Source organism: Neolamprologus brichardi, chromosome 20 (genome assembly GCF_056152115.1).
Source record: "Neolamprologus brichardi isolate AB-2024 chromosome 20, ASM5615211v1, whole genome shotgun sequence".
NCBI classification, from domain to species: domain Eukaryota; kingdom Metazoa; phylum Chordata; class Actinopteri; order Cichliformes; family Cichlidae; genus Neolamprologus; species Neolamprologus brichardi.
The window spans coordinates 8,270,975-8,285,786 of record NC_142123.1 but is presented as its reverse complement, the minus strand read 5'-3'; the positions used below and the strand labels follow the sequence as shown (position 1 = coordinate 8,285,786).

General features: G+C 38.9%; 1 protein-coding gene across 2 annotated transcripts in view; it reads left to right on the top strand.

The window, feature by feature from the left end:
* Window positions 1–2,405: 2,405 nt before the first annotated feature.
* Window positions 2,406–14,812, top strand: part of prkar2aa (protein kinase, cAMP-dependent, regulatory, type II, alpha A) — a 44,769-nt gene continuing 32,362 nt past the window's right edge. The window contains exons 1-2 of one of the 2 annotated variants that reach the window (XM_006785394.3): window positions 2,406–3,106; window positions 3,920–4,187. In XM_006785394.3, the coding sequence (XP_006785457.1) occupies window positions 3,941–4,187 (247 nt within the window). In that variant the 5' untranslated portion in view covers window positions 2,406–3,106; window positions 3,920–3,940. Of the gene's footprint in view, window positions 3,107–3,915; window positions 4,188–14,812 lie in introns of both variants that reach the window. The other variant, XM_006785393.3, reaches the window with a different exon arrangement.

Below are 14,812 nucleotides of genomic sequence, written 5' to 3'. Positions count from 1 at the left end.
CTTATCATTCACTGCCAGACTGTTGCACTACACTGCTGCTAGCATTATTCTGGCTTTAATTAAAATTCCAGTCCTATTTAGCTTTGCCTGTACCTCACTGCCTTAGATTCATTCCTGAAGAGTCAGCTGATTGTTTTGGGAGGAAGCCAGCCCTAAGCCCATCTCCAAGGACTACCAGCAGGTGGAGTGAACATTTGGAGAGCAGAGTCTGGGAAGTGTTTCAGCATCAACCCTGGGAGTCAAGTTTTTTAGACATCTGGACATGGATTTTGTTTGGAGCTTCAGATTAATCAATCTGGGGGAGGTTTGATTTGTTAGTCTGTCTTAACTACTTTAGAAATCTCCTTTCTGATCTGGTTTGATACTCAGACTTGTGAATGAACAATCTGCAGGCAGATCATTGTAGATTTATCCGATGGAAGATACATTCTGCATCGTTCTGAGTTTTTCTGCTGGCAATGTTCACATTAAAATTTCTGAGCTCTTTGTTGCGTGTCCTTTTGGTAACAAAACACAACGCCTTGTTTAATAAATTTAACTGTATTCTTAGAGTGGCAACATGAAAACATCACTTATGTGTAATTATTTTGGCGTTCCTCCTTTACCGTTTTTTTGTTCTGCTCAAAGATTTTTGCCATGTAGAGTCATTTAACATTCTTCGAGTTTATTTGTCTTAATGCACAGGTGAGACAAAGTTTGCTAGAAGCATAATAAGCCACGCAAAGCACATCAATGGAAGCAAATCAAATGGGACCTATCATCAGTCTTCTCTCCTCCTCATCCATCAAAGTTGTTGTATGTCTGAAGTCCAAGACTCAAGTGTTTGGAAAGGATAAATACAAAAGCTGTCCAATTTTCTTCTGGTTCCCTGTTTTCTCTGCTTTTCCTCCTCCTCTTTACCCAGTAAATGTAGGTTAGTAGCTCTCCTTGAGACAATTTTAGAGTTTGTCAGGACCACGTTAGCAGTAACTCTCAAAGGATGATACTTCCAGGAAAACCATGGCCAGAATCCACACTCTAAATCTGTATATTATACCACCATGGTAAGAGATAGATAGATAGATAGATAGATAGATAGATAGATAGATAAATAGATAGATAGATGAAACTTTATTAATCCCTCGGGTGGGTTCCTCCAGGAAATTCAGTTGCATGTTACAGATACAATAAGGGGAATAAGAGTAAGTAAATACTGGGCCATTTTATATATACAAATTACACATGGATGATTTCTCAGGATAAGGGATAGGGAAGTTGGGTTAACAATAACTGATTTCCACAGTGTATCGTTTTCCACAATCTAACTTGTTCAATGACAATGTGGAGGTATATTTTTATATATAAACGTTTTACTTGTTTTATGTTGAGTTCATTCTTCCAGCAGGGGGAGCCTGGAGGTAGACTTTTCCGTTTGTTGGAAACAAAGATCTGAGCCAATCAGAAACCGGTTCAAGGAATTAAATCCGGGCTCGTTGTGGCTATGGCAACGGATTTACCTTGGTGACAGCTGAGAAATAGAAATGGAAGAGGAGATGCGACATGGGCTGTAATGGTCCTGAGCAATACTCTCAGAATACTTCAGATCCACCCTCGGTGACCCCACTGCACCATGACAGGTTAATTTCTTCAGGGGGTGGACTCCCGAAGATCTGCAATAAAACAAAGTAAACAAAGGCAGGAATATGGAAAGGGAAACAGCAACCTTCAGTAGTACCCTAATTCAGGAGAGCTCTGTGTATGAAAATAGAAGTAAATATAGACTGGTGCATTTAAGGAGATGATATTCAGAAGAAGTTACATGAAGATTTGATGTATTGGCTCAGAGGGTGATAGCAGAGACTGTTGCCTAATCTGAACATATCTATGAAAGCCCAGAGAGTCTGGAAAGAAGGAAAGATACCAGGTTAAGGACGAAAATTAGAAAGTGATGAGAGCAAGTGAACACCAACGAGGTTACGGCCGTTCAAGAAAGGTTTTCTGTTGCAGCTTTTTATACAGTTTACTATTTGATATAATCCCATTTCAGCATTTAATTTGTCAGGAAAATGTGTGTTACTTGGGTTACAGTGAAACAAAATTGACCATTGTCCTCATAACTATAATGATAATTCTCAGAGACACCCCATTGGCAGCTGGACAAAGGCAGATATTCACATTCAGCAGCGTCTACATATATAAAGAATGTTTAAATTATCACACACACACATCTTTACCAAATTGTCAAGGCCACTTCTGTAGGTGTGGTCCTCTTGTGACTGTACAAATATGGTTCTGCCTTCTCTACCGCGTCTAATCCAAGAGCTGTATGTAATTGGCTGTGGTATTGGAATTTTTTATTTTAATTGGCCCTGGTTTCTGTCACTCCACGTCAAACGCTCTCTGCTCACTGTGTAACCACGCCTCCTCATGCTTTCCGGAGCCAGTGGTTCATTCGTGCGAGTAGAGCCGTGGATTGCCTCGCCGGGAGGGAGGAAACGTGTTTCGTTTAATTTTGCTGGGTTCTCGCGCTGTCATTAGCAGTGCTGCTACTACAGTAACGTTTTAAACAGTATTTTCGCGGGTACTTTGCGTTGTAATTAACGGCGGCGTGGCATAACGTTGCGAACAGCAAGGTTAGGCTCTGTCACCTGGCTGCAGCAGCTGACTTGGTGTCTTGCGGAGAGTGGCGACAGTTCCCAAAAGAAAACAAGCAATTGCTAGTTAGCAATTCAGCCTGTTAGCTAGCTAGCTCTTGCCTTATTGCCACAGCAAGTCCCTCCCTCACAAAGTGCGTGGACGCTGTTGGCTGCGACGGTGAAGTCGAGTGTTTTTTTTTCTTTCTTTCGTTCTTTTCCTTTTTTTTTTTAAACTCCCCTCCTATCAACTTAATAGCCAGCATCCCTATACAGTTAGTTTGCACGGGAAATACCCCCCACAAAGGTTAGATAGGCTAGGAGACGGTAACGTAAAATTGCTGGCTTTACGTTCGACAAGTGTGTTCTGTGGAGGGATACGGATCATACACTGGCAGAGAGACTGGCTAAAAGAAGACGCGAAATAAGAGCGAACAAGGAAGACACCAGGAAGGAGGGGACTGGCTATTTTAGCCGGGGAGACTGAATCGCACGTAAGTGACTCATACTTCGCAGCAGTAAGTTAGCTTGACAAATGGCTTAACCTGTACAACTTGCACTGCTTGCGGCTATCCAGTCTTCCACTCTTCTGCGGCTTAGCACCTACAACCAGTACGCCATACTACAAATGTTAGCTAGCTGCACAGGCTTCCTTGAAGGTGGCTTAGTAGCTAGCACGACAGCTAATTGAATGGTTCGAAAGTGAAAATGTATTTGAAACACATCTCGACTACGCTTTCTTCACACGTTCCGTCTTAACTAAGGCTCAGTTAAACAGAGGAGTTTAGACAAGTTGGATGTGTGGCTTGAACAGCACCGTGTACCAGCTAGTTGTCATGAGTGGGAGCTTATTAGCCGCTTTGCTAGCTAATTCCTGCCGGCTACCCACTCAGATTGACAGCTCAGCTTCTGACGACACGAAACCTGAATATTAGTGAAACCCAGCTTGTATCGCCCCTTTACAAAACACAAGGCTCATATCTATTACGTGCAGCTGTGGGAACTGTGTGTGCCTGAGCTGAACCAAAGATAAACTTGTCAATGTCATGCAGAGTTCACATGACATTACACTATCTTGGTTATAAATGACTGTAGCTGTCAAACTACTCAGTTAATCAGTTTTCTCATTTGTATAGGTTTCATCAGTCACTTAGCATTCACAAGTCATGCACACGTTTATAGTAGTCTATAGCAAGCCACAGCTGTGTAAATCAGCAAATAGGCAACAGCACAGCCCTGCACTTAAACACAATTATGATTCTGTACCAAGATCAGTTGTGACAAATATTCTCTTCTCTTTTAGATAGTACATCAAGCCACACACAGCCATGAGTATTGAGATACCGGTTGGGTTGACAGAACTGCTGCAGGGCTACACTGTGGAGGTGCTCCGACAAAGGCCGTCAGACCTGGTGGATTTTGCCGTACAATACTTTACCCGTTTGCGGGACACCAGAAGTCAGGATGGGGCCAGCACAGGCGGCAAGACGGGAAAAGGAGTGATGTTTGACGGGGAGCCGATGCAAACAGAGTCCAATGGAGAGGATGATGAAGATGATGACTCCGACTTTGAACGTAGGTTGATCTTTTTGTTGTTGAGATTGTCAGCTGTTGTGGTGCACGTGCTTGTGTGAGTGAAATGGGACACAATGAGTGATTGTGTTTGATTTTGTTAGGGAAAGAGCAAGTGAAGGTGAGGCCCAAAGACTTGTCACTGATATGGTCAGAATTTATCCGTCTTCTTGGGAGATTCTTTAGCGTGTTACGTCTGCCATATTTTCATACATGCACTTGCTCTCAGAAAATCCCACTGAGCAGACAGCTTGGCAAAGCAGACATGATCTAATCTGGGTCTACTACATTCTCATCATCTGACTTTCAGGATCAGAAATAATTTATTATTTACATGTGTCTAAGGATCTGAAAGAGCCGTCTTTGTTACATATAGATTCAATCTGCTCTTTAACATATTCTTAAATTAAATTTATACTTCCAGAAAACTGAAGTAGCCCAAGATGCGAAAGGTAACAAGGTAAAGCTGTCCTGTAATGACATATAATGTTGTAATAACAAAATTGGCATGTTGTTTTCCCAGAGCAGTGAATGTGTGTGTATATATAACTCTAAATTGTACCTCAATAGTGATACTGGGCCTCTTTTGCATCAATCCCTTGTGTTTGGCACACTGGCATAAGATGTAAGCTGCTCCCAAACTCAGCTGTCCTCTGTGCTCCTGAGAGCAATGTGGCCTAGATCACACCAGTATGTTCACTGGCATCATATGTAAACTATCATGCATATATGTGAAACTATGTGGAGATAAAAACTGAAGCCCCTTTTTTGTTTGTAAATAGTAATTGGAATCCAAATGCTGCAACCTAGCTGGCTGCACAGCTTTTGTCAAATCACCAGCAGGTACCGGAGCACTAAAGTGAATTTTGGGCTTCATGAGAGCTATTCTTTTTGGGCCTGTTGTTAGTATTCATTTTTTGAGCTTCTATTTTAGTTTTGTGGTTTAACAATTATGCCAAATATACAGTTTTAAATATACAGTTTTAATCTCTGCTGAAAGCAATGTTGGCCAGCCTTGTAGATTGGTACAAGCTGGTACATGGTGAACAGGGATTATGGTTTCCTTTTCTGCTAATACAAAATGGGTTCTGCCCGCTGTAAAACAGCTGTGACTTCAGCTGAGAGAGTTGTGTGTGTGTGTGTGTGTGTGCGCGCACGCGTACGGTTTGGTGTACACGCGCCAGATGTATTTGAGTTTCAGTGAGTCCTTTTGCATACTTGTGAAAGTAAGCAGTTGTGTTCTGGCATTATTTCACACCCGTTCAAATTCCAGCCTGGTGACGACATAAAAAAATGTGTCCAAGTACACTGTGTTTAGCAATCACACCTCATTCTAGGGGATAATAAAGGAAAGGGAGCTGCAACAGTTGTGCTCCAGGGAGAAATCTGGATTCTGGAGTTCACACACATGACTTCCATGACATTAGATTATCCAGTAGGCTTGTGTATACTTCCCCCAGGGGAACATTAATTTCTGATGGTAATAACACAGGCCTGCATAATGAAAGGTATTATGTGCTCTTGCCTGACCACTGCTGCAGCCTATAGGTATAAAGAGTGATCTAATTCAGTTAGTTCACTAGCACGTGCTCTAAGACAGTTGCTCGAGACACCAAAATAGCATTTTTAATCCACAAACCAAGAACGTCATTACTTATTTTTCTAGGTGAGAAATACAAACCTGGTTCTGTTAGCTATAAAGGGGACATTCTGCATAACTATCAGCACAGTCTGCAAACTATGCTGGTAAAATACAAATGTCATACTTCTACTTACTTGAATTGTGATTGGTTATTTGGGGCATTTTGTTGAATTTGGTACTTGCTGCATGTCCTCTCTTGCATGCCTTCTGCTCAAGACTAGGAGTAATTTTTCTCACATTTAGAGCACAAAAACAGGACGTCTTGTGGTAATTTACTTGTCTTGTTTCTGTAACTCCTGCTGCCTGAATCCACTTAGGGCTCACCACACAGGTCTAAGCTGGTTAACAATAGGGGGTTTAGTTATACATCCATCATATTTTGGTGATATTCAGGTTTTTAAGTAACCCTTTTTATATTGAGGCTGAGCTTTTAAGAAGTCATTTATTGACAATTTTATAATCTTCTTTCTTTTTGCTGAACGGGTGACATGGACACCAAACTGTGGGTTTCTGGTAGTGAATTTAAGATTTGTATTTGGCAGGAGTAAAATTCACTTCTGTGAATATTAGGATTGCACATACTTACCTTTTAATGGTTAGTAGCTGAATCCAGAACAAATGCATCTATTTTACTCAGTTTTCAGAAATACAGTGATAATGAGAAAAAGGGTGCAACACAAGGGCATCTTTCTAATTTGTATATGTGGTTTTCCTCTCCTTGCCTCCTCTACTGTCAGTTTAGCAGTGCTTGTTCACTAAGAGAAACAGGAGGGGATGAATGGATGCCTCTGACTGAAACAAGCAGGGCTTTTTAGTCAAAGATGGATGGAGGGACAGATGACTCCTAGAGATGATAATAGAAACTAATTAAAAGTGTTTTTATAAGAAAGACAGCAGGGAAAAAGCAGAGGCTGTATTAAAAAATAATTGAGGGAGGAGAAGAGAATGGATTTATGTAATTATTCTAAGCTGCACAAAGCTTTGTAGAAATGCTTTGTAGCTAGATGGTTGTGCTGCATGGATTCATAACAGAATGCTAGCTTAGATTTTTCTCTTCAGAGTGCAGATTTTCCATAGATTAATAGCTCTTAGCCAGTTTTGTCTAGTAATGATTTAACTGTAACACTTTAAAGTTTTTTTTTCTTCCTTAAAAGCATCAGTCCGTATTTTCAAAATTCTACCTCAGTGTGTTGTTTTGATTATTTATAAGCACTGGTATTTTGAAAACAGATATCTTGAGAGGAGTCATAACGTCATCAGTGTTTCCTTTTCATCGCAGCAGCTCTTGCAACAGTAAGTGCAAATTTTCCCAGATGGTTGGTATCCATTTCGGACTGCAAATCTTCTGTTGCTGTTAAACACACCATTAGATTAAGAGATAAGGTCTGTTAGAAATTTTTTTTATGATGCATAGACATCTTTCTAAGAAGGGTGTCCACCAGTCTTTAAATGTCATCAAAATGGAACACATTAAATAACAGCATTGAGGGCCTTACAAAAATTTAATAAAGTGCGATAAAAGGTTTCAGATCTCAAACTCATTTGCTGTTTTATTTAGGTGCAAATTAAATGTGACAGTGTGTCATCAGGTTTGTTTTGATGTGATTAAACCTAGAGTAAATGTTTTGAGTTAAAGTGTGTTTGCCCTGTTAAGAGTAAATACTGTTAGGAATTTATGTATTTAAGTTCTTCTACCAAAGAAAATGTACAGGAAACATTAAAGCTCTATGGTTGAAACACCAGTAATTGGAAAAATATATATTTTTGAGTTTGTGTTGCAAGTGTCAAGTGTTTTCGTTTCTGTCATATCTGTCCAACATGATAGAAAAACACTGTCATGCACTTGTAGATTTGCATTGAAGATGTGGTTGTGTTCTAGTTTTGCATGGCCACAAGAGTCCCCCAGTCCCAAAATTCATCATCTGGCCAAATCCGAAAGCTTCATCAGAGCTCAAAATTTATCAGTTCGAGTTTGGCATATGAGCTGACAAATGTGTGGATGTGTCTGTCAATGCAGACCACAGTTTGTTTCTGTGTGGAGTAGATAAAATGTGTTTCTTGCATGTTTGGTTTGTGTCAAAGGCTCTGTGTAATTTAGCTCAGAGTATGGCCGCACACAATGTAATGAAATTCTGCCTGTGACCTCTTTCTGTCTCCACCCTTGCTCTGTCACCACCACCTCAGTGTTGTTTACACCCTGCTCCCCCCAGTCTCTTCCTTTGCTCCCATAGTGTTCTGCCTTTCTCCCTCTATGTCTCTCTTTTTTCCCCTCCACATTTTTCCTTTATGTCACTTAAGCAGTTTGATTTGGCTTTTTTTTTAAAAAGTAGATAAAATTAACTCATAACATGATTGTCAGAACAAACTGTTTCTAAAAGAGAAAACAGAGACTCCTATAGTTTTCTTTGATGTAAATTGTGATCCTGCTACTGTTTTCATTTTTTTTCTATCCCTCTTTAATTCATACATTTGCTACTGGACCATTTCTCCCCCCCCCCCCCTTAATATTGCTTCGTGCTTTAGTTTCACTTATTTGGGATGAAAGTACAGACTGTTTTGTCTCTAAAGACACTAATAATTGGTTCAGTAAGACGAGCTGAGATGTCAGTTTTCATTTTCGTCTAGGAGCTTTGTGTTTGTACACAGTGGTAACAGTGATTAGTGGAAGAGGGAGTACATGTACACTCAAATGATTTTTGTCACTGTAAGTGTGCACAATTTTATATCTGTAGGTTTGCGTGCTTGTGACTGGTCTCAGTTTAGTGTTGTGCAACAGGTGACCTGATTAGTAGACAGCAGTGTATGTCCAGGGTGCTTTTAGCCTGCAAATCTCATCCAGCCTACTATGGAGACCAGTTGGACTGGCAGTCTGATGGTGTTAAGTGGAAAAGCCCCCAGACGGCTCATACTACTCTGCCTGGCTGACAGTTCACTAATGCAGTCGCTGTCTTTACTCTTGTCTTATTTTTATCATAAGCAAAAAAGACAAGTTTTGAAAATGCCTTTTTTTAGCCTTCTATCCAGATGAAAACAGGGTTTTTGTTCATGTTCAGGGCAAGTAATTATCAAATTACCAGCATGGTGTTTGTGTGACCCTCGTAGGATTGGCTACCTCCTTAGACTGAACCTGACTGAATCTAAACTCGGTAGCCCAAGCACATAAACTGAACCAGCTGTAAGATAAAGGAGTGCTGGGAATAGGATATTCAGAGGGGAGTAATACCACACTTATGGCATTAAGAAGAAGAAGGAGTAGGCTGTACTAGCTGAAAAGTCTTCAGATACAACTATGAAAAAATTTGCCTATCCCAGTTGGTGACAATACGTGATATTACCAATTATTAAGTCATAAAATCTGTCTGGGTCTGTCTCACCTTTGCTCTTCTCCATGCCCTTCCTACACACAGCAGTATTAGTGTGACAGTGACACCACTTTAATCAAGAAATTGAGGAGTAGTGGCAAAGTTGTGCGTCAGCAGACACAATTACAAGACATTTAATAATGATATTCATTTTCTGCATTAATTGGAAAATAAGCTACAAATTGCCTGGATTGACTAATCATTAATACCAGAGATCATTATCCATCTATTTTAAATGCCTTGTAGAGTACATAGCAGAAGATGTGATGTTCCAAATTCATGATACAAACATCCTTTGTTGTGTATTACTTTCCACACCTATTTTATGGTCTTAGTCATCTCTACGCTAGTAATAATAATATAGAAGAAGAAATCTTGTGGAAGAGACGTTAGAAAAGTTATGTGAAGTATGACCAACTGGAATTTGAACCAAGTTTATGGTCAAATACGTCTTTCATTAAAAAAAAAAAAGTATATGGAAACCAACAAATTTTCTTAATTCTATTGTCCTGTTTGTATATTTCTGTATATGACTTTTTGAAGTATTTGTCTTTACATCATTTTCTGGATCTATATTTTTTTAAAATAACAATACACTAAAATAGTTTGAGATGGCTATAGTGTCAGTTCTTTAGTCACTCTTCAAGTCTCAAACACTTTATGTGGAAATGAGATTTCAGGAGACATTTATGTAGCTGTCCTAATCTCCGTTGTCCATTTAAGGGATTGTCATCGGTTATTGGTACAGCAGGCTATGAGACAACTTGGCTTGCATGTATTTGCTAGTAGACATCATTTGAACCTTTGTACTTCCTTGTTCTCTATCCTCTAGCCATCTTAGTCCCTGCAACAAAATAAGGAAGTGGTGAGGGATGACTGGCTTAAAGAGAGAGATTGCATTTTATCTTCTGCTGCTCCTGTTTGAAGTTAATATGCATCCCGTGGCTCTAGCACACTATTCTTGTGAATCATAATGCTGTCTGAACCCTGCCTCGCCAGTCCAGTTAAAGCCTTCAGTGACACATATATGTAGATTTATTACCGCCATCAGAGGCATCTAGATTACATACTTCTGGACAACAGATCTGAGTATGATGCCAGCCTTCTTGGTGTACATTAAATCCAGGCTGGAACCCTCTCAGGAGACTGTCTCTGTCCCAGTCGTGCAAAAGGGTCAGGTTGACCAGTGCAGACTACTGTCATGTCATCATGTTGATCTCTTTGGTGCATTAGAAGAAGGTGTGATGTTTTGTGAATTCAGTTCATTATGTGTTACGTCTCACCTTTTGATTGTCATATGCAATAGATAATGGTATGAGCCAGACTTCCCATCAGTGGAAATGATCAGGTCTGTACTTTAGTTTGGTTTGGTTTCACTCTTTCTTGAAAAATAAAACTATAGTCTTTTTTGAAAAAGTTAAATGCTCTAAGTTATTTAGCTTACCCCAGTGTTCTAGCAAAACATGCTGTATTTATCCTACTATACGTACTGTATATGAAGATGTGCAAATTAAAGTAAGAAGAAAGAGAGCAGGAAGTAAAAGAGCTGAGAAGCATCAATGTTTTTTGTAGAAAATGTTTTAACCAGTTGTTTTTTACTTTTTCCCCCCCAATTTGGACAATCCACAAAGCAAGAGTTTTAGTTTCAATTCACTGGCCAAATGAAGGCAATAAAACTAACACTAAACCAATTCTAGGTATCAGAAACATGCTCATTTATTGATGTTTCTCCTGGGAGAGAAGCGGGGGGAACTACAGAGGGGAGTGAACAGATGAGGGCATAGGATAGCAACAAAGTTAAGGAGGATGACAAAGACCTGAATTGAAATTATAAAAAGAAACAAATACAACTAAAGGATGTGGGAATCATTCTTTCAGCGTTTAGGGTTGTTGCTGGCGCCACATTTGTCTCAGAGGGCCATAGCTCCAGGCTGTAATTTGGGAATCCCGGTCCTTACTAAGAAATAAACCAATGCTTTTTTTTTTGCTTTTTTTCCACACAATTTCATGGCACTCTAACTGATTCCTGATGTATACCAAAGATGTATCCTCACAGAAATGTATCAGATCTATATGTCTTATATTGTTTTGTCATTTTTGAGCACTCTAAGCCACTATTGAATTGTCTGCAAACACGCTTCCTGTGTGAACAAGTGCTTTTCCTTTTCATGGAGCAGCCATTGTTGATTATTCTCTCTTAGCTCATGCTGCTCTCATGTATTCATATAGAAAACATCTATAAATGGAAATTATAGCGCATATAGTACAGAGCAGGATTGTCAAACTCATTTTACATCACTTCAGTTTTAAATGGGCTGCATCAGTGCAAGTCCCCCTTCCTGACAATGGATGGAAGTTTAACTACATATTTAATCCTTGAGATATCTTATGATCAGAAAAAAGTGCAAAAGTACATCTCAGATTTTCTACATGATAAAGAAATGCTGATGCAGCATATGGAAGAAAGCTGTCAGCACAAATTAAATATGTACAATTAAAGAAAGAAAATCCTGGTAGCCCAGACTCCTGTAATTACAAAACTGAAAAGTTTTGAACAGAAATTTCTATAGTGGATGGTGATTAAAAAAAGAATTTTTCTGTATTTAATTCTTTATCTCTTACAAAATTACTTTTGAAGTATGATTAGCCATTTCCCTAAGCCTTCCAGTGGGCTGGATTAGTTTTTACCAGGCTGATTCTGGCCACTGGGCCTTATGATTGACACCCCTGGTGTAGAGGAAAAATTGTGTTCACATAAGGTTCAAAGGTAAATGCTGAAGGGAAACTTTGTTGTCTGAGTACGTATATACACATTTTGAATAGTTCATTTAGTATGAAGTCAGCTGCCTGTTCAATGCAGTAAACTCAGATAAGCCTGTGACCAACAGTTGTTGTTTTAGCTCTGTTTCACAACCTAGTGATGTGAGATAAGAATGAACTGACGAACCTGAAACCTGGTCGGTTATCAGTTTATTTTTTAAAATAATTTCTACCAAAAATACGTGCATTTATTAAAAAAATAAAAGATATCATAGTAACTTAGTATTTAATGTCCTCCATTGGCAGGTTGTTTACCTATGTGTTAGCCATGACAGAACACATCATTTTAACCTTGGTTCTTAAATAAGTAGGACATTGTGTAAAAGGAAATTTATGATTCATATTTTGCAAATCATGTAAATCCTATATTTTAATTAAAAATAGGACAAAGATGACAACATCATGTTGAAATTGATATATACACTCTTTAAATATTTGAATTTGGATTTTATGTCAACAGTCATGTCCTCCCTTTGTTCTCCCAATCGGTCTGTCAGCTTGCCGTTCTGTTTCCACTGGAACCTACTGTGTTATTCTCACGATCTCCTTTCTCCCTTGGCCTGCGTTTGTTTGTCTTGATGTACTTGCCCAATCTCATTAGGTGACATGGCTTAGAGGGAGAGGTTATTAGGGCGGTTTAGCAGAACCATCTTTGGCACAGTAAGAAAGAGAATTAACAAGGGTTCGATGTATTGAGAAAGAAGGAAAGCATGAATGAGAAGAGGAGACTGAACGAGCGAGAAAGCTGTGGTTAATATCAGCCAAATATCTTTAAAGTTTGACTTTATCTGCTCTTTCAGACTCTTTAGCTGACAGGATATAAATACTGTTCAGAAGTATTCTATAATACAATATTTTGTTGCATAACTGCTTAAAGGAGATTTGTTATAATCAATCTAAATAATCAGTGGCACAGTGGCCTCCATCAAGTGTTGCTGAGGAGGTAAAAATTAACCTTGCAGGGTTTTTGCTTTCTTTAACTCATCAAATAACATTTTAATATTGGAGCCACTAGGCAGCAGGTATTTGTATAAATTTGTTGTTCAAATAAAAACAATCACAACAAAATTCAGACTGGGCATCCTGGAACTTTATATTTCATGGGATTTTATTGAATGCACAAGGAGAGGGCTTTATGTAGACAAGCATATAATGCTTGTTTGAAATTAGCCATTTTTTTATTTTATTTTTGTGTTAGGCAAAAGTCATTGGGGATTTTTTTTTTTTTTTGGGAGAGATGAACCTGAAGTATATAGGTTATAACAAACTGGAGTCATTCATGTGCCTCAAACCTCGGCCTTCCAAAAACCCTTCCTTCCATACCAACCCACACTATGGGTTAGTGTGGAGGGAATGGTTGTAGGGAATGGTGGTAGTTTACATCAATACTAGAGCTATTCCTTCTGGACTTCCAGTGTTCATTTTAAAACAAGATGTAAGCTTGTTATAGACCATTTATGAATGCAACATCTGGAATTAAAATACTTACTAGAACAGTAATAAAAGAAATAAAATGGTCTGCAGAGTTGGACAATTTGCTCCATAGTCTATCGATCATATCATCCACCTTTGGCGTCACTGCTAGGCAGCAGAACAGGCCTCCTGATCCACCTTCCATATTGCATAATGTGTGGCCCTGTTGAGAGAGAAACACACAGACTGGTGTTTCTCACTTGCTGCATAAAGAAAAGTTTAAACATTAACATATGCTGCTCATTGATTTAGACGACCATAATTAGTTAAGACAGATAAACAGCTATGCTGAGCAGCTATAACAGTAGCAACTTGTAACACTCACTGGTTCTTTACTCATTTACCTTGGACCTACAGATCTACTGTCTATATTTCTACCAAAATGTACAAATGTACTCTGTTCTCGAGCTTAAAAAAAATTCTATTAGGAAAAAATCCAGCAGTTTGCCTTGTTTCTCATTTGATGATGATGGATCAGTGTCGCCACTTTAAAGGTAAGCATTAATTTCAAAGCCGGTTTTGTTTTTTGTTGTGTTTTTTTTCCCCCTCCAAAGATTTTGGGATGTTTTATTAGTTTACAGACAAACATGATTGAAAACACAACCACTTTGTAGGAGGAAATGGCAGGTTGCTTTTAACAAAACCATGTGAATGGACTATACTTGGTGAAAGAAATTTGTTTTATTTGCTAACAGTTGATAATGATAAATGGTGAATCCCAAAACCCACCAGTAGTTTTCACCACTTACCTGACAATAGGGAGTCTAAATAACTACCTTTAAAATAAAAATGAAATGGTTCGTTTCAAGACATGTAGATTGCCTTCAACATGGCGCTCTACACTATTGCAGCTATTGTTACCATAGAAACCACTGTCCTTGAGAATACTCTCAGCCAATTGCTGCTGGACATGACAGTGAAAGGGAGCGGTCTCACATAATTGTGAATCAGTTAAAGAAAGTTGGGAGGTCACAGGTAGTTCACAGCCCTCACTTCCATAACAAGTATCTGTAGCAATATATTTGCATAGCCTTGATATGACTGACTTTCATATCCCTGTCCTTGCGTTGCACTTCTGATAATGTGGGTTTGTGTAACCCTATTACTGTTTTTCTTCTTAAAAGAGTAGCTGCTCTGTTCATTGGCAGTCAGTAAGAATTGAAGCTGCAAGTGAGAATCAAAGAAAATAAGAGTGAGTAATTAAAAACAAAAGGAGGACGAGTGCAACCTGTCACTTGTTTGCTTTTGCTGTTTGTTGTATATTTATCTTTCTAAATCTTATAGAGTTCCCTTCATTTCCATAGTAACACAACCTAATTATGTGTACTGGG